The sequence below is a fragment of the Bos indicus x Bos taurus genome, chromosome 5 (genome assembly GCF_003369695.1).
Source record: "Bos indicus x Bos taurus breed Angus x Brahman F1 hybrid chromosome 5, Bos_hybrid_MaternalHap_v2.0, whole genome shotgun sequence".
Classification (NCBI taxonomy): domain Eukaryota; kingdom Metazoa; phylum Chordata; class Mammalia; order Artiodactyla; family Bovidae; genus Bos; species Bos indicus x Bos taurus.
In genome coordinates, this window is record NC_040080.1 from 49,939,219 (window position 1) to 49,960,028 (window position 20,810).

Below are 20,810 nucleotides of genomic sequence, written 5' to 3' on the forward strand. Positions count from 1 at the left end.
CTCTCTCATCCCCTTCTCCTCCCGCCTTCAATCTTTCCCAGTATCAGGGTCTTTTCCAATGAGTCAGCTCTTCACATCAGGTGGCCAGAGTAATGGAGTTTCAGCATCAGTCCTTCCAGTGAATATTCAGGACTGATTTCCTTCAGGATGGACTGGTTGGATCTCCTTGCTGTCCAAGGGACTCTAAAGAGTCTTTTCCAACACCACAGTTCGAAAGCATCAATTCTTCAGCACTCAGTTTTCTTTATAGTCCAACTCTCAAATCCATCTATGACTACTAGAAAAACCATAGCTTCAACTAGACAGACTTTTGTTGGCAAAGTAATATCTCTGCTTTTTAATATGCTGTCTAGGTTGGTCATAACTTTCCTTCCAAGGAGTAAGCGTCTTTTAATTTCATGACTGCAGTCACCATCTGCAGTGATTTTGGAGCCCAGAAAAATAAAGTCTTGACACTGTTTCCATTGTTTCCCCATCTATTTGCCATGAAGTGATGGGACCAGATGCCATGATCTTAGTTATCTGAATGTTGAGCTTTAAGACAACTCTCTCCTCTTTTCACTCTCCTCTTTCACTTTCATCAAGAGGCTCTTTAGTTCTTCTTAGCTTTCTGCCATAAGGGTGGTGTCATCTGCATATCTGAGGCTATTGATATTTCTCCCGGCAATCTTGATTCCAGCCTGTGCTTCATCCAGCCCAGTGTTTCTCATGATGTACTCTGCATATAAGTTAAATAAACAGGGTCACAATATATAGCTTGACATACTCCTTTCCCTATTTGGAACCAGTCTGTTGTTCCATGTCCAGTTCTAACTGTTGCTTCTTGACCTGCATACAGATTTCTCAGGAGGCAGGTCAAGTGGTCTGGTATTCCCATCTCTTTCAGAATTTTCCACAGTTTATTGTGATCCACACAGTCAAAGGCTTTGGTGTAGTCAATAAAGCAGAAGTAGATGTTTGTCTCGAACTGTCTCACTTTTTTGATGATCCAATAGATGTTGGCAATTTGATCCCCGGTTCCTCTGCCTTTTCTAAATCCACCTTGAACATCTGGAAGTTCATGGTTCACATACTGTTGAAGCCTGGCTTGGAGAATTTTGAGCCTTACTTGGCTAGCATGTGAGATGAGTGCAGTTGTGCAGTAGTTTGAGCATTAAGGATGGTGTGTTAGGGAGGTGACTGTAAACAAAGACAAAAAGATTTTGTGTAATATAAATGTGAGTATATAAAGATTTATTTCCTATTTCTTGAAGGACAACTGTTAGACTTCCTAAGGTGAAATGGTGGGATGTCTTTAACAGCCTTGTGAATATAGCACTCTGACTCCCTGTGCCCATAGAGATGATGACTCCTAAGGGGAAGCAATATCAGATTTGACTAGTTATCCTGATGTCACTTGAGAGTCCCTTGGACTGCAAGGAGATCCAACCAGTCCATCCTAAAGGAGATCAGTCCTGGGTGTTCATTGGAAGGAATGATGCTAAAGCTGAAACTCCAGTACTTTGGCCACCTCATGCGAAGAGTTGACTCATTGGAGAAGACTCATGCTGGGAAGGATTGGGAGCAGGAGGAGAAGGGGACGACAGAGTATGAGATGGCTGGATGGCATCACTGACTCAATGGACGTGAGTTTGGGTGAACTCCGGGAGTTGGTGATGGACAGAGAGGCCTGGCATGCTGCGATTCATGGGGTCGCAGAGTCGGACACAACTGAGCAACTGAACTGACTGATGTCACTTAATAACTACATCTGTAGAAAATTAACAAGACTTTCTTGGTGAAATGAAATTGGAATGGGCAAAGAGGAATGGGGATTGGAATGGGCAAAGAAAACAAAATGATCTATTCTGAATAATCTTCTAGAACAGTGCTGTCAAATAGAAATTTCTGCAATGATGGAAGCATTCTTCACTTGTACTGTCCAATATGGTCACTACTAGCCACACATGTGGCTATTGAGAGGCCTTGATATATGGCAAGTGTGACTGAGGAACTGAAATTTTAATTTTAACTAATTTAAATGGCTACACATGCCTAATTTAAGTGGCTACCATGTTGAACAATGCGGTTCTGAAATATGCCTTTCTATTCATTTTAACCACTCCTCCTCATAAGTAGGGCACAGTCATTATTCTGGAAGATATAAGGCCTGTGGAAAAGATGGATAGATATTTAAAATGAAAAACATAAAAGAAGCAGAGTTGGAGAGGAACAGAACAGAGAGAGGAACAGAATCTACATGAAATCTTAGAGAAATTAACATGAGGGAAACCATGAGGTTGAACCTTCCAGGGGTGACATCTATTTTGGATTTGCTCTTGTGGACTGCACCATTTCTTTACAATGGAAGATGCAAAATAAGCAGTCTTCTGCCTCCACCCCAGAATTTCCCCAGGTATCTATTATGCATAGGACTTATTGATGCTAATTTCATTGAAAAAAATGTACAGCTCCACCTTCCTCAGAAACCTTTTATGAAAAAATTAATTTGGTATTCTCTACACTCGGAGAGTTAATGGCACATAATTTAACATCTGTTTATTATTAGATTCTTTATATTAGAAATTTGAAAATGGACTTTACTCCTTCTCTCTCTTAGATGATTACAACATCCCCTAATAAAGGGCTCAAATTCTTATTCACTTGTTCAGAGTGATTAAATAGGATGTTAAAAGTGTTCTTTTTTTCCAAGTCAAAGCTGTCCTAGGTTTTTCAAGGTGGCTTTTCTATACTAACTTGGATTTATTTCACCAAGTTTAAACAATGAAATCAATTCATTTAATTATTTTATTTCTTTATATGATTTTTATGTTTACAAATTAAACTTTACTAACAGTCACTGTTATTTAATGACAGTGATTTAATTTAGGAACTTCATTTAAAAATACTGAGAAACTTGTGCCATAATTTTTAAAACTTGAATGGTTTCTGGAAGCAGTAATTTATACATCATCTAGAAATTAGAAGATGATAAAGAGGTAAAAAAGATGATGAGATGGCATTTCAAATTTTAGAATAGCATGACTTTTTATTACTTTAAATCTTCTAAATATATACTTTGAAGAATTTAAATAATATTTTCCTCTCTCTAGATTTTTGCTTCAATGTCTTGAAGACCTTGATGCCAATCTGCGAAAATTAAACTCTCGTCTGTTTGTGATTCGTGGACAACCAGCAGATGTGTTTCCCCGGCTTTTCAAGGTAATTGAAAAAATCTTTGCATAAAAGAAAAATCTCTTGTCAGAGAAGACACATTTTTGGGGCCGGGTGTAATTTCAATTTTAGTATGGGAAATGTAAAATTTTAAATAAAATACATGTGGATTTTTTTCTTAATGAAAATGTTACACACACAGTGTGAAATCAGACTGTGAAAAAAATGATTAACATTGAAAAGTTAAATCTTTCTTCTACTTTAAACTGCTGGTTCCCCTCTCAGAAGCAACAGCCACTACCACTTTCTTTTGTATGCATTAGAAATAGTCTTTGCATAAATAAGAATGCATATATGTATGTGTATTTATATACATATATTTGTGTGGTTTATGTGTATGTTACTATCCTCTGTTTTTAAAACCAAGATGAGAGCATGCTATGTTATACCATTTTATGCTGTGCTTTATTCACATTAACCATGTATTTTGGATATTGTTCCATGTTACTTTCTCAGTCTTTTAAATGGCTTCATAGTATTCCATTGTGTAGATATGCTATAGTTTCTTTTAAAAAAAATTACTATTGACTTATAATTTTTATTTCAGGTATACAACGTAGTGGTTCAATATTTTTATTGATTACATACCATGCAAAGTTATTACCACTTAGCATAATGTCTTCAAGGTCTTGCCAGTTGCAAATGGCAAGATTTCATTCTTTCTTTTTATGGCTGAGTAATATTGTGTGGGCACAGCAGGGCCTAGAGGAGCTATCCCACATTGAAGGTCAGGAAGGGCGGCAGTGAGGAGATACCCCTCGTCCAAGGTAAGGAGCAATGGCTGCACTTTGCTGGAGCAGCCGTGAAGAGATACCCCACGTCCAAGGTAAGAGAAACGCAAGTAAGACGGTAGGTGTTTCAAGAGGGCATCAGAGGGCAAACACACTGAAACCATACTCACAGAAAACTAGTCAATCTAATCACACTAGGACCACAGCCTTGTCTAACTCAATGAAACTGATCCATGCCCGTGGGGCAACCCAAGACGGGCGGGTCATGGTGGAGAGATCTGACAGACTGCGGTCCACTGGAGAAGGGAATGGCAAACCACTTCAGTATTCTTGCCTTGAGAACCCCATGAACAGTATGAAAAGGCAAAATGATAGGATACTGAAAGAGAAACTCCCCAGGTCAGTAGGTGCCCAATATGCTACTGGAGATCAGTGGAGAAATAACTCCAGAAAGAATGAAGGGATGGATCCAAAGCAAAAACAATACCCAGCTGTGGATGTGACTGGTGATAGAAGCAAGGTCCAATGCTGTAAAGAGCAATATTGCACAGGAACCTGGAATGTCAGGTCCATGAATCAAGGCAAATTGGAAGTGGTCAAACAAGAGATGGCAAGAGTGAATGTCGACATTCTAGGAATCAGCGAACTGAAATGGACTGGAATGGGTGAATTTAACTCAGATGACCATTATATCTACTATTGCGGGCAGGAATCCCTCAGAAGAAATGGAGTGGCCATCATGGTCAACAAAAGAGTCCGAAATGCAGTACTTGGACGCAATCTCAAAAATGACAGAATGATCTCTGTTCATTTCCAAGGCAAACCATTCAATATCACAGTAATCCAAGTCTATGCCCCAACCAGTAACGCTGAAGAAGCTGAAGTTGAATGGTTCTATGAAGCCCTACAAGACCTTTTAGAACTAACACCCAAAAAAGATGTCCTTTTCACTGTAGGGGACTGGAATGCAAAAGTAGGAAGTCAAGAAACACCTGGAGTAACAGGCAAATTTGGCCTTGGACTAGGGAATGAAGCAGGGCAAAGACTAATAGAGTTTTGCCAAGAAAATGCACTGGTCATAACAAACACCCTCTTCCAACAACACAAGAGAAGACTGTATACATGGACATCACCAGATGGTCAACACCGAAATCAGATTGATTATATTCTTTGCAGCCAAAGATGGAGAAGCTCCATACAGTCAGCAAAAACAAGACCAGGAGCTGACTGTGGCTCAGACCATGAACTCCTTATTGCCAAATTCAGACTTAAATTGAAGAGCGTAGGGAAAACCACTAGACCATTCAGGTATGACCTAAATCAAATCCCTTATGATTATACAGTGGAAGTGAGAAACAGATTTAAGAGCCTAGATCTGATAGATAGAGTGCCTGATGAGCTATGGAATGAGGTTCGTGACATTGTACAGGAGACAGGGATCAAGACCATTCCCATAGAAAAGAAATGCAAAAAAGCAAAATGGCTGTCTGAGGAGGCCTTACAAATAGCTGTGAAAAGAAGAGAAGCGAAAACCAAAGCAGAAAAGAAAAGATATAAACATCTGAATGCAGAGTTCCAAAGAATAGCAAGAAGAGATAAGAAAGCCTTCTTCAGCGATCAATGCAAAGAAATAGAGGAAAACAACAGAATGGGAAAGACTAGGGATCTCTTCAAGAAAATCAGAGATACCAAAGGAACATTCATGCAAAGATGAGCTCGATAAAGGACAGAAATGGTATGGACCTAATAGAAGCAGAAGATACTAAGAAGAGATGGCAAGAATACACCGAAGAACTGTACAAAAAAGATCTTCACGACCCAGATAATCACGATGGTGTGATCATTCACCTAGAGCCAGACATCCTGGAATGTGAAGTCAAGTGGGCCTTAGAAAGCATCACTACGAACAAAGCTAGTGGAGGTGATGGAATTCCAGTTGAGCTATTTCAAATCGTGAAAGATGATGCTGTGAAAATGCTGCACTCAATATGCCAGCAAATTTGGAAAACTCAGCAGTGGCCACAGGATGGGAAAAGGTCCGTTTTCATTCCAATCCCAAAGAAAGGCAATGCCAAAGAATGCTCAAACTACCGCACAGTTGCACTCATCTCACATGCTAGTAAAGTAATGCTCAAAATTCTCCAAGCCAGGCTTCAGCAATATGTGAACCGTGAACTTCCTGATGTTCAATCTGGTTTTAGAAAAGGCAGAGGAACCAGAGATCAAATTGCCAACATCTGCTGGATCATCGAAAAAGCAAGTGAGTTCCAGAAAACCATCTATTTCTGCTTTATTGACTATGCCAAAGCCTTTGACTGTGTGGATCACAATAAACTGTGGAAAATTCTGAAAGAGATGGGAATACCAGACCACCTGACCTCCCTCTTGAGAAATTTGTATGCAGGTCAGGAAGCAACAGTTAGAACTGGACATGGAACAACAGACTGGTTCCAAATAGGAAAAGGAGTACGTCAAGGCTGTATATTGTCACCCTGCTTATTTAACTTATATGCAGAGTACATCATGAGAAACTCTGGACTGGAAGAAACAAACTGGAATCAAGATTGCTGGGAGAAATACCAATAACCTCAGATATGCAGATGACACCACCCTTATGGCAGAAAGTGAAGAGGAACTCAAAAGCCTCTTGATGAAAGTGAAAGTGGAGAGTGAAAAAGTTGGCTTAAAGCTCAACATTCAGAAAACGAAGATCATGGCATCCAGTCCCACCACTTCATGGGAAATAGATGGGGAAACAGTGGAAACAGTGTCAGACTTTATTTTTCTGGCTCCAGAATCACTACATATGGTGACTGCAGCCATGAAATTAAAAGACACTTACTCCTTGGAAGGAAAGTTATGACCAACCTAGATAGCATATTGAAAAGCAGAGACATTACTTTGCCAACAAAGGTTTGTCTAGTCAAGGCTATGGTTTTTCCTGTGGTCATGTATGGATGTGAGAGTTGGACTGTGAAGAAGGCTGAGCGCCGAAGAATTGATACTTTTGAACTGTGGTGTTGGAGAAGACTCTTGAGAGTGCCTTGGACTGCAAGGAGATCCAACCAATCCATTCTGAAGGAGATCAGCCCTGGGATTTCTTTGGAAGGAATGATGCTAAAGCTGAAACTCCAGTACTTTGGCCACCTCATGTGAAGAGTTGACTCATTGGAAAAGACTGTGATGCTGGGAGGGATTGGGGGCAGGAGGAGAAGGGGACGACAGAGGATGAGATGGCTGGATGACATCACTGACTCGATGGACGTGAGTCTCAGTGAACTCCGGGAGTTGGTGATGGACAGGGAGGCCTGGCGTGCTGCGATTCATGGGGTCACAAAGAGTCGGACTCGACTGAGCGACTATTCTGATCTGAATATTTCTGTGTGTGTGTGTGTGTGTGTGTGTGTGTGTAAATCATTATTCAGCTGTTGGCAGGCACTTAGGTTGCTTCCATATATTGGCTATTGTAAATAATGCTGATTTTAGGTACATACATCTTTTTGAATTAGTGTTTTTGTTTTCTTCAGATAAATACTGGGAGTAGAGTTGTTGGATCATATGATCCGTATTCTATTTTTTATTTTTTGAGGGTATCATTTCTTTCACTAGCTTTCTAGTGAACATTTACTTGTTTTTCCACAGGCCTTTTGCTAATTCAAGTTATGCTGTCAGTGAATGTCCTTGTTCAAATATACATGTCTTTACTCACATTTGCTAGTACATTTGTGGATAACTCTTGTAAGACTTTCTGAGTCAAAGGACTGTAACAATTGACATGCTAGAAAACTGTAATTTTTTTTAATTTGGTAGAATCTTAAAGATCTCCTAATCATATTTCCCCCCCTTTTGTCCACATGAAAAATTTAGTCCTAAAGAGATTAAATGAGCTGACCAAGGTCATAAAAGTAGCTCATGGAAGTGCTCAGGCTGAGTTTCCTGGCTTAGTTCATCCCTTCCTATTTACTGCAGTTAGAATTCCTAATGTATATCTGTTTTTTTTCTTACAACAGTTTGATTCATCAAATTTTTATAATAGCATTGTTTCTATTTTGAATGCAGAAGAGAATAGTTCCTTTTCCTGAGTGAAAATATCCCCAATTCTGGGAACTCAATTAACACTACCTTGCCTTTTTTCATCAGCATGAAAGAAATTTTTAACGTTTAGGATATGACTAATGCAACAGTTGTGGCTAGTGAAAATTTATTTTACTGAAGTTTTCTTACTACTATAGCTTCTTGTTGCTAAGTCACTTCAGTCGTGTCCGACTTTGTTTGACCCCATAGACGGCAGCCCACCAGGCTCCCCCGTCCCTGGGATTCTCCAGGCAAGAACACTGGAGTGGGTTGCCATTTCCTTCTCCAATGCATGAAAGTGAAAAGTGAAAGGGAAGTCGCTCAGTCATGTCCAACTCTTCGCGACCCCATGGACTGCAGCCCACCAGGCTCCTCCATCCATGGGATTTTCTAGGCAGGAGTACTGGAGTGGGGTACCATTGCCTTCTCCGACTATAGCTTCTTAGAGTCAGAATTTAACCTAGTTACATGCAAGAGCTCTGAGAAGAAAGTATATCAGGAACAGTGGTAATAGTTGATCAGCAACTCATATGTATAAAGTATATGTGAATATCTGCTTCAACTTTATATAAATCCATGTATTATAAGTAAATTGAATCTTGAGTATTTTTAAGTACCTTTAAAATAACAAAACATTTATTTACATGCTTTGACAAAAATGGTTTAAGTAAGCAAGTCTTTTGTGCTCTTTATTTTGAGCTTTCTTCTGCCTAAAATAGCATATTATTGGATCAGACTATCTTCTGAATTTAGATGCTGTGCTTCCTGTCTTGTTACTTTGACAGCGAGGCAGTGGTTTCTACAAAGGCCATAAAATATAGATACATGAATATATATTACTGTACCTAGAGTGCTTATTATTTGATTCTGATATAGTCCATATAAAATATATTTTATGAAAACTTTCAGATTTATTTAATATGTCAGAACCATAGAGGAAGTTAATAATTCTTTTTATTGTATTGTTTTTATTTTTACTGTTTTTGTTTAGAGGTACTGTATGCATGTATTGCAGAAATGAGCCCAAGAGTGTGTACAATAAAAAGGGGGTCTCCTCATTGCTGACCCTTACACCCCCAGTTTTTCTGAGGAGGAAGATTCTTTTGTCAGTAACTAGCTGACTCATTTGCATTATTGTCTCTGGTTTTATTATTCTAGTACAGCAAATAGAACTTTTAATGGGTAAGTAATTCAGCTTCTTCCCACATTGGAGATAAAACTGATTTAGATCTGATAACAGTGCCTTTAATTTATTGGGATGGTGACAGTGATTTTAGTACTGATGTCTCCTCTAGTGTACACCCTCTCTATAGCATTCATTCGTTTTATTCTGTTTATACTGAATATATTTAGGAATGGGGCCAGAGCATTTTTGAAAACATATATTTACACACACCTGTATCTGATAAACTTGTTTTTTCTTATATGTTTTCTACTTAGAATTTTTCTGTTAAATTCTACTTAATGTAAGCTGACAAGATGGCTTTTTAAAAAACTTCTTGTATTTTTTTCATGTTCTACTTAGGGAATGATAAACTTAGCAGACACTAGCCTAGGCAAAACTTGAATGACACTATTAATCATAGGTGTCTTACATAAATTATTATTACTATGCAGTTAAATCTTATATTGTCTACATTTGGTGCCAAACTGATAAGATGTTAAGATAGTGCATATTCTAGGGCCTGCAGAAACTTTTTATCAAGAGTTTAAAGTATTGGTGTAAAAAATTCTCATTATATCCAAGAAACAAGAGACATGTGTCTAAGTCTTTATAGATGGACACATTGAGGCATAATAAAATATTTTGTTCAAAATCACAGGATAAATCAAAGAAGAATATATAAAGCCACTAACGTTGTTCAGTCACTAAGTCATGTCTGACTGTTTGCAACCCTGTGGACTGGGTTAGTGTTAGGGTAGCACGCCAGGCTTTCCTGTCCTTCACTGTCTCCTGGAGTTTGCTCAGATTCATGTCCATTGAGTCAATGATGCTATATAACCATCTCATCCTCTGCCACTAACATTTCACATGCCTAAATTTATATTATGCTTTTTGAGTCATTTTGGATTCTTTGGATTCTTTGTTATTTTCATGGTACATGCTCATTTGAATAGGATATTTCATTTGTCAGATATTGCATGAGTGCCTGCTGTGTATAGATGGCAGTGTTCAAGGTGCTGGGGACATAATGGTGAACCAAAGAGAAAATTCCTACCTTCACAGATCTTACACTGTATTGGGAAAGAGACCAGTAATAAAATAAATATGCAATGTCAGGTGATGGTAGATGCTAAAAGTAAATGTGGGAAAGAAAGTCCCAAGGTGAGGGAAGGATAATTAATTTATATGGAGTCATAGAAGGCCTCACTGATGTGGTGACATGTGAGCAAATGTATGAAGAGACTGAGCCATGCAGATATCTGGGGTGTGATATATTGAATCCACAAAATTTTGCAACTTGTTCATCAAAGGGTAGATTTTTTTTCCCTCACTCCCTTAAATTTGGGTTGGCCTTATATGTTGTTTTGACTTAGTGCCAAAGGAGATGGCAAGTTCCAAATCCTAGGCCTCAGGCGACCTTGCGGTTTCTACCTTTGCCCACTGGAATGCTCCTTGTACTGGGTAAGAACTGGGCTAGAATGTCAAATTGTGGAAGACCACCTGTAGAGAGGGGCTTCCCAGGTGACTCAGTGGTATAGAATCTGCCTGCCAGTGCAAGAGATGCAGGTTCAATCTGTGGGTCAGGAAGATATCCTGGAGTAGGAAATTACAACCTCCTCCAGTATTCTTGCCTTGGAAGTCTCATGGAGAGAGGAACCTAATGGGCTACAGTTCATGGGGTTGCAAAGAGTCAGGCACGACTGAGCAACTGAGCATGTACACACATATAAAGAGAATGGGCCAACCAGCAGCCAGCACCAAGGCCTGAAATGTATGAGAGAGATCATTTAGATCATCTGGTACCAGCCAAGCTGCCCACTGATTGCAGGCACATGAGTAAGCCCAGATGAGACCAACAGAAGAACCATCTAGTTAACTGAGAGACTTGCAGAATTATTCAGTTGTTTTAAGCTACTGAGTAACTGCAACATGGGGAAAGAGTGTCGCAGGCAGAGGGAGCCGCAGTTACAGAGGCCCTGATGTAGATGTGGGCCATGACTTGTTTAGGAACAGCAAGGAGGCCAGTGTGCTCTAGCCAGAGCACAGTGAGCAAAAATAAGAGGGTCAGAGAGATTGCAGGAGCCAGATCATAGGATTTTACCATGTTTTATGGCTTTTACTCTGAGTGAAATGGGATGCCACGGGAGATCACTGAGTAGAGGAGTGACAAATTTCACTTACATTTTGAAAGAATCACTCTGGCTGTAGAGAACAGAAGTTGAATGGAAATGCTGTAAAGATGTAAGCAGAAGGGTCAATTAGGAGGCCAAGGCAATTATATAGAAACACGATGATGGTGACTAGGACTAGAATGGCAGTAGGAGTGTTGAGAAATGGTAGGATTTTAAATATATTTTTTAAATAGAGGCTATAGAGTTTGTGGTGTTAGAGAGTCAAGGATAGCTTCTAGGTTTTTAGCCTGGGCAAGTGACCCAGTGGTTTGCCATTCAGCAAGATGAGGAAGACTCTAGGAGGAACAACTTGGGGGAAAAATTAGGAGTTCATTTTTTTTTAACATTTTAAGTTTGAGATGGCTTTTAGACATATGACTGTGTTTGTTGAGTGTCATTCAACTCCAGAGCTCAGGGGAGAAGTCTGCAGTAAATTTAGGAACCTTAAATATAAATTCTATTTAAAACCCTGAGACTAGATTTATTTAATAAAAGAAGGGGCAATGGATGGATGGGCAGAAATTTTAGACCTTTACCTTCATTATATTTTGGTTATTTTGTGAATTAACATTTTTTAAAGTAATTATACTACTTTAAATGCCTTCTCCAAGGAAGTTTGTGATTTATAACTTTGTTTTGCTATAAAATTTTATGTTTCTTATTTTCACAATATTACTTGTGAATTAATATTTTACAATATTACTGTTTAAGAACTTTACATCATTTAATGGTCCATATTATGCCTTCTGAATGGTTAAACAAATAATTGTGATGCACAAAAACAGATAGGAAACTTAGTGCTTAAAATTGTGAAGTGACTACTTACTTATTTCACATGAAAATATGTTAATATTTAATATTTAATGTTAATAAAATATAACAATCTTATTGTTATATTTACTGTTGAAACGCAAAGGTTAACCATGTGTTGCTTGAAATAAAACATATGCTGGGACTTCCCTGGTGGTCCAGTGGCTAAGACTCCACACTCACAATGCAGGGGGCCTGGGTTCAGTACCTGGTAAGGGAACTAGATCCCACGTGCTGCATCCAAAGATCCTGCTTGCTGCAACTAAGTCACAGTGCAGACAAATAAATAAATAAATATTAAAAAATAAAAAATAAAACCAGTGCTGAAGAGTAGATAGAGACTTCCACTTCTGGTTAAGATGTGCAGAGTTGCAGTAGACCATTCACTCCTGTCTTAATAATGTGAAGAAAGTGAATATGCCATAGTATCATAGATTTTTTGTTTGTTTGTTTTTAACCTATTAGAGAGTTAATGACACAAATAAACCTAATAAATTAAGTTCCATTAGAGGATGAGCCTTTCATGGGAAAGAAGATACCCAAGGCTACACCCCTGGAATCACAGCAGGAAGAGAAGGGAATTTACCATAGTTGAGAGTAAAGAGAAACTCATTGAAATTTTACCAAAGTCTTTGTGGTAATATGTGTGCTGACATGGCACATTAGAATTCCAAGAAGCCCTAGTCACAGAGCAAGTTTGTACCCACTCCCCAGTACTTTTCTTCAGTGTATTCATGGAGCACCAGTGGCAGCATGCCAAAGGCTGGAGTGAAGCAGAAGGGTTGAGAGGGATCCTTCTTAAGTGCACTAGGAATTCACGTACTGCAAAGGAGCTGTTCCCTGAAGCTGGCAACAGGACATCAGTGTAGAAAGATGCCTCCAGAGGTGCAGAATATTAGGGGACAGGGTTGGAACACAAAGAGAAGTCCTCAGCAAGCAAAGCTGCTGGGTAGACAGCAAAGCAAAGAGAAATGTCATATAGTTTGTAAAGCTAGTGCCCAAACTATAAAGCAGAGAGAGACAGCTGGAGTCTTGTTACTACTCAGATCTTAAGCCCTGTTGAAGAAAAATCTGAATCCTGCCTTCAAAATATTTGAAGCCAGTGGTGAATGAAATTTAAGGAAAGCAGCAACAAAGCCCAGACCCAGCTCACAGACTCCATCAATTCAACCTCTATCAGTCAGAGCAAAGACTATGTACTTTTCTAGAGATAAATATTGTTTATTCTGTCTCTAATCTTTTATACCATTGCCTGTTATATGATCACAAATTCTGAGACACATGAAGAAGCAAGTATATGTTAACTTGCAATCAAGTAAAGAAAAACAGAAACAGTCCCACAGTTGATGTGGATCTTGGAATTAGAATTAAAAAGGACTTTACAATTGTTATTCTGTAGATAGTGGGGGTCTGACAAAGGTCTACGTAGTCAAAGCTATGGTTTTTCCAGTAGTCATGAACAGGTGTGAAAGTTGGACCATAAAGAAGGCTGAGCGCCAAAGAATTGATGCTTTCGAACTGTGTTGTTGGAGAAGATTTTTGAGAGTCCCTTGGACTGCAAGGAGATCAAACCAGTCAATCCTAAAGGAAATCAACTCTGAGTATTCATTAGAAGGACTGATGCTGAAGTTCCAATACCTGATATGGAGAACCGACTCATTAGAAAAGACTCTGGTGCTAGGAAAGATTGAAGGCAGGAGGAGCAGGGGATGATAGAGGATGAGCTGCTTGGATGGCATCACTGACTCAATGGACATGAGTTTGAGCAAACTCCGGGACATGGTGAAGGACAGGGAGACGGTGTGCTGCAGTTCACGGATCGCAAAGAATTAGACATGTCTGAGCTACTAAACAACAACAAGGATGGTAGTAGAGAATCTAGTCGAGGTGAAAAATGATTTGAAGAGGTGGTAGTTTATTTTTTTTAATTTTTTTTTATTTTTTTAATTTTATTTTATTTTTAAACTTTACATAATTGTATTAGTTTTGCCAAATATCAAAATGAATCCATCACAGGTATACATGTGCTCCCCATCCTGAACCCTCCTCCCTCCCCATACCATCCCTCTGGGTCGTCCCAGTGCACTAGCCCCAAGCATCCTGTGTACGAGACAGCAAAAGAGGTGGTAATTTAATACAGAAATGGAAAATATTAAAAAGGACCAAACAAAATCTTAGAACTGAAACATACTATCAAAATGAAAAATTCATTAATTGGATTCATTAATTGGATATCTGGATTGAACAGAGCAGACAAAAAGATCAGTAAACTTGAAGACAGTCAGTATCCCAGCTGAAGCACAAAGAGAAGGAAGATTTTTTAAAAAGGGGAATAGGGTGTTTGAGGTCTCTGGAACAATAGTAAATGGCCTAACATATCTGTAATTATAGACCTAGAGAAAAGAGGGAAAGAGAGATTGGGACAGAAAAAAGATTTGAAGAGATAATTGAGTTTCCAAAATTGATGGAAGGTATCAACCTACAGTGCCAAGAAGCTCAACAGACCCCAAACAACATAAATATAAAGGAAATCACATCTTGTCATGTCATATACTCGATTAACTGAAAACCAAAGATGGAAAATTTTATAAGCAGCCAGAGGATAAAAGATATGTTCAGGGAACCATGATAATAGTGTTCAGTATTTTCTTACAGAATGGAATGGCAGCTTTAAAAAACTAGAAATAGCCCTGTTTACTTAGCAAAAACATTCATTTTTTTAAAAAAAGAGAAGGCACAATGAAGGCATTTTTAGACACAAAAAAGCAGAAATAGTTTTTTCCATCATATCTATACTATAAAAAATACTAATATTAAAGGAAATTCTGCTAGGTGAAAGAAAATAATTCTAGGCTAAAGACAGGATCTTCAGGAAAGAAAAAAAAGCACTAAATACATGGGTAAATATAAAAGACCTCTTTTTTCATTATTTTTAGCTATGTACATTCATATGTCCTATTTTTGGAAGACCATTGACAGATTAAACCAACTAATATTGATAAATTGTAGGGAATAATACCAGTATCTTGGGACTTGACACACATGTTAAATAAAATCTATTGCAGGATCACATAAGGTAGGAAAAAGGTAAATGAAAGTATATGTAAATTTTTAACAGCATTCAATTGTAATATATTATTTGAAGGTAGACTATAATAACAGTATACTGTGATCTAAGTAGCACAAAAAGCTATTTCTAAAAAGTTAATAGAGGAATTTTAAATGGAATTCTAAAAATATCTCTCATTCAAATAAAGGCAGATAGGGGGCAGAGAGGGCTTTCCAGGTAGTGCTAGTGGTAAAGGATTCACCTGCCAATGCAGGAGACTCAGGAGACATGGGTTCAGTCCCTGGGTTTGGAAAATCCTCATGAGTAGGAAATCCCAATCCAGTATTCTTGCTGGAAAACCCCATGGACCGAGGAACCTGGAGGACTACAATCCACGGGGCTACAGAATCTGACATGACTGGGCAACTGAGCGCAAGGGAGCACAGAGGAGTAAATGAAAAGATGGACAAAAGGAAAGCTTACCAACATGGTAAAATTAAGCACAGCTATATCAATAAGTTATATTAAATGTAAATAGTCTATATTAAACTCTTCATTTAAAGACAGTTTATCAGAGACTTCCCTGGTGGTCTTAGCCCTTTGGCAGGCTTCTTCCCTATAGGGATGGTTGTTTCTGAGGCAGCACACCTCATTCACAATGAGGTGTGAATCTCAGCAGGGGAAGAAAGAAAACTTTCTTAATTCATTGCTTAATTATTTTCCCTTCATTTAGAGGTGGTAGCTGCTTAGAACAGTACTATCCAACAGACATGTGTAATTTAAAATTTTCTAACATGTATATTTTAAAAAGTAAGAAAAATGTGAAGTTAATTTTTAAGATATATTTTATTTAACATAGTATATCTAAAATACTATCTTTTCAATATAAAATCATTATAAAACCACTATACTGTTTTAACCTTTTTTATATTAATATGAAGTCTTTGAAATCCAGAGTATATTTTATGCTTAGTTGCTAAGTCGCTTCAGTTGTGTCCGACTCTGTGCAACCCCATAGACTGCAGCCCACCAGGCTCCCCCATCCCTGGGATTCTCCAGGCAAGAACACTGGAGTGGGTTGCCATTTTCTTCTCCAATGCATGAAAGTGAAAAGTGAAAGTGAAGTCGCTCAGTCGTGTCTGACTCCTAGCAACCCCATGGACTGCAGCCTACCAGGCTCCTCTGTCCATGGGATTTGCCAGGCAAGAGTACTGGAATGGGTTGCCATGGATTGGCTGGGTTCCAAAAGTAGCCAGATCGAAGCTTTGTAAGGGCATGGATTTATGTCCAACTTGGAACAAAGACTGTCCAGTCTGTGCATGCCTTCCAAGCTATTGTCCTTACACACATCAGTGAATGTCAGTTCAAGAAACTGCACAGCCACCACAGCTGAAGCCCTGAACCATGGCAACCACAGGCAGGCCAGGCTGACAGAGGGCACAGGGCCACCTAGGATGTCTCTGTTCCAACTAGCCACATTTCAAGTGCTCAGAAGCTGCTTCTGTGGCTAGTGGTTATCTACTGTATTGGACAGTATAGCCTTCACTCTTCTTCTACTCCTTACCATTGTTGACCACCTTTTACTTGCTGACAGTTCTTCAGATTAAATTTTCCCTGTTCAAATTACTAATGTGGTTTCTGTCACCTGATTAAACTCTGAGTCAGAGTTCAGTTTTCTTTTGAAAAGATTAATAAAATTGATAAACTCTTACCAGTACTGATCAGGGCCCAAAAGGGAGAAAACACAAATTACCTTTATCAAGAATAAAAAAGGGGACATCACTAAATTGTCTCTAAACTTTAAAAACATAAAGGATATTATATAAATGTCATAATGTCAATATAAACTAGAGAACATAACATCAATATAAACGAAAGAACCAAAGAGCCTCTTGATGGAAGTGAAAGAGGAGAGTGAAAAAGTTGGCTTAAAACTAAACATTTAGAAAACTAAGATCATGGCATCCAGTCCTATCACTTCATGGCAAATAGATGGGGAAACAAAGGAAACAGTGACGGACTTTGTTTTTTTGGACTCCAAAATCACTGCAGATGGTGACTGCAGCCATGAAATTAAAAGATTCTTGCTCCTTGAAAGAAAAGCTATGACCAACCTAGACAGCATATTAAAAAGCAGAGACATTACTATGGCAACAAAGATCTGTCTATTTGAAGCTATGGACATGAGTTTGAGTAAGCTCTGGGAGTTGGTGATGGACAGGGAAGCCTGGTGTGCTGTGGTCCATGGGGTCTCAAAGAGTCAGACATGACTGAGCGACTGAAGTGAACTGAATGTCAATATATTATACAACTAAGATGAAATGAAAAATACTCTTGACAAGTGCAACTTCTTAAAATTTCAGAAGAAAAAAGAAAAATTGAATAGCCCTCTCTTTACAAAACTGAATTTATAATCAAAAACCTTCCAATAAATAAAACTCCAGGTCCCACCAGATGGCTTTACTTATTCCATCACCTATTTAAGAAAGAAATAATGCCAGTCTTATAATACTCTTCCAGGAAACAGGATAATATTGGGAACTCTGAACTTGTTTATGAGGGCAGCATAACTCTGATACCAAAATCTGATGAAGAACTTTCAAGAAAGAAAAAAAGTATAGCCAAGTGTCCCCCATAAACACAAACTGAGATATCCTTAACATATTAACAAAGAGAATTTAACAATATTTTAAAATAATACTTCATCATGATCAATGGAGTTTATTTCAGGAATACAAAGTTGGTTCAACATTATGAAATAATAAATTAATATATCCTATTAGTAAAGGAAAAGGTATTATTATTTCAGTGATAAAGAAAAGCATTTGACAGTAGTCAATACCCATTTGTAATGTTTTAGAAACCTTTATGCAAACTAGCAATAGAAAATTGCTGAATATCAACTTGGTAAAGGCTATCCACAGTTCTTCTCATCAGGTGGTCAAAGTAGTGGAGTTTCAGCCTCAGCATCAGTCCTTCCAATGAACATTCAGGACTGATTTCCTTCAGGATGGACTGGCTGGATCTCCTTGCAGTCCAAGGGACTCTCAAGAGTCTTCTCCAACACCACAGTTCAAGAGCATCAATTCTTCAGTACTCAGCTGTCTTTATAGTCCAACTCTCACATCCATACATGACTACTGGAAAAACCATATCCTTTCCAGTATTTATTTGTAGACATTTAATGATGGCCATTTTAACCAGCAAAATCAGTGTGAGGTGGTACCTCATTGTAGTTTAGATTTAGATTTGTATTTCTCTAATAACAATGTTGAGCATCTTTTCATGTACCTATTGGCCATTTATATTACTTCTTTGGAGAAATGTCTGTTTAAGTCTTCTGCCAATTTTTTAATTGCGTTGTTTGTTTTTTCTTATATTGAGTTATATGAGCTGTTAGTATATTTTGGAAATTAAGCCCTTGTCGAATGTATAATTTGCAAAATTTTCTCCCACTCTGTAGATTGTTTTTTCATTTTGTTTATGGTTTCCTTTGCTGTGCAAAAGGTTGTAAGTTTGATTAGGTCCCATTTGTTTACTTTTGTTTTTATTTCAATTGCCTGGGAAGACTGTGTGGGTTATATTTTTACATTTAGTTTTCTGACTTATATTTCCCTTCCTCTTCAAAAAGGGAAAAGGGGAGGGACTATTACTGTCTTGTTTTAAGCTCCAGCATTTACTAACCAAAAACTAAAAAATTGTCAAGAAAAATCATAGAATTAAATTACAGACTACTTAGTAAGTGACATATGTGACAAAGTTTGTCATTAAAAATAAGGAGTGTACAAATCCATAAGAGAATTAATTGCAGTAGAAACCTAAGCAAACATAAGCTGCAATTCATAAAGAAAAAAATATACAAATAGCTAGTAACAACAGTAATAACAGCTGTCATTCATTGAGGACTTAATTATGTATTATGTACTCAATAATTTACATTGTTTTTGCCCAGTTGCTAAGTCGTGTCCAACTCTATAACCCAATGAACTGCAGCATGCCAGCCTTCCCCGTCTTTCACTGTTTGCCGGAGCTTGCTCAAACTCATGTCCACTGAGTTGGTGGTGCCATCCAACCATCTCATCCTTTGTCGCCCTCTTCTCTTGCCCTCAATCTTTCCCAGCATCACCATCTTTTCTCTTCCAAATAATTTACATACATTGTCTTATTTAATCTTTTTTCAATTTAATCTTTTCACAACAACAACAAAATGTTATTTTTTTCATTTTACCCTAATAAACACATAGTGTTTGTTATATACTAGGTACTCTCTAAGTACTCTACTTACATGCTACCCATTTTAAGATAAGGAAACAACAGGCATGGAAGGTTTAGAAATTTGCACAGATAGTTGAACCAGTCTTCGAACTTGAGAAGTTTGACTTTAGATCCTTTGTTTTTTAACTACCACTCTATACCGCCTCTCACTATAAAACAAAGAAATATAATGCTTTCTTTCCTATTCTCATTTTAATTTCACTTTTAAATTTCAAAAACAGTACATGATTTTACTTAACAAATATGAACAATACAACATTGTATAAAATAAAAAATAATTATTTATATTCCTAAATTCTACCCTGCAAAGATAACAGCTATTGACAACTTTGTATGCATTTTCCAAGACTTTCAAGAAATGAAAAAATTTTAAATACTATTTTCTTGTGTATGCTATGTGTTTATATTAGTGGTTTTTAAAATACTGGTGTACTACTATTGAGAGTGTAAATTGGTGCAGGATATCTGGTGGAAAATTTGGCAGTATCTATCAAAATTTTAAATATAATTTATTGTATCCATTAATTGTGTTTCAAAACATTACTTCTAGAAAAATGAGACAAACGTCCCAAAATGTTTAAGATTTATGTATAAAGATGTATACTGAAAGGTTTATAATACAATTTTTTAAAAAACTCACTATTGGAAATAGCCCTTGTTGAGAAACCTATATATACAAGTCAGGAAGCAACAGTTAGAACTGGACATGGAACGACAGACTGGTTCCAAATAGGAAAAGGAGTATGTCAAGGCTGTATATTGTCACCCTGCTTATTTAACTTATATGCAGAGTACATCATGAGAAACACTGGGCTGGAAGAAGCACAAGCTGGAATCAAGATTGCCGGGAGAAATATCAATAACCTCAGATATGCAGATGACACCACCCTTATAGCAGAAAGTGAAGAGGAACTAAAAAGCCTCTTGATGAAAGTGAAAGAGAGTGAAAAAGTTGGCTTAAAGCTCAACATTCAGAAGACGAAGATCATGGCATCTGGTCCCATCACTTCATGGGAAATAGATGGGGAAACAGTGGAAACAGTGTCAGACTTTATTTTTTGGGGCTCCCAAATCACTGCAGATGGTGATTGCAGCCATGAAATTAAAAGACGCTTACTCCTTGGAAGGAAAGTTATGACCAACCTAGATAGCATATTCAAAAGCAGAGACATTACTTTGCCAACAGAGGTCCGTCTAGTCGAGGCTATGGTTTTTCCAGTGGTCATGTATGGATGTGAGAGTTGGACTATGAAGAAAGCTGAGCACCGAAGAATTGATGCTTTTGAGCTGTGGTATTGGAGAAGACTCTTGAGAGTTCCTTG

The 20,810-nt window shown here is 37.9% G+C and overlaps 1 protein-coding gene across 3 annotated transcripts in view; it reads left to right on the forward strand.

Annotated features, from left to right (window-relative positions):
* CRY1 (cryptochrome circadian regulator 1) overlaps positions 1–20,810 on the forward strand; it is a 96,025-nt gene that overhangs the window by 60,988 nt on the left and 14,227 nt on the right. For all 3 annotated transcript variants that reach the window (XM_027541881.1, XM_027541880.1, XM_027541879.1), the window contains exon 2: positions 3,093–3,201. In XM_027541881.1, the coding sequence (XP_027397682.1) occupies positions 3,093–3,201 (109 nt within the window). The remainder of the gene's footprint in view (positions 1–3,092; positions 3,202–20,810) is intronic.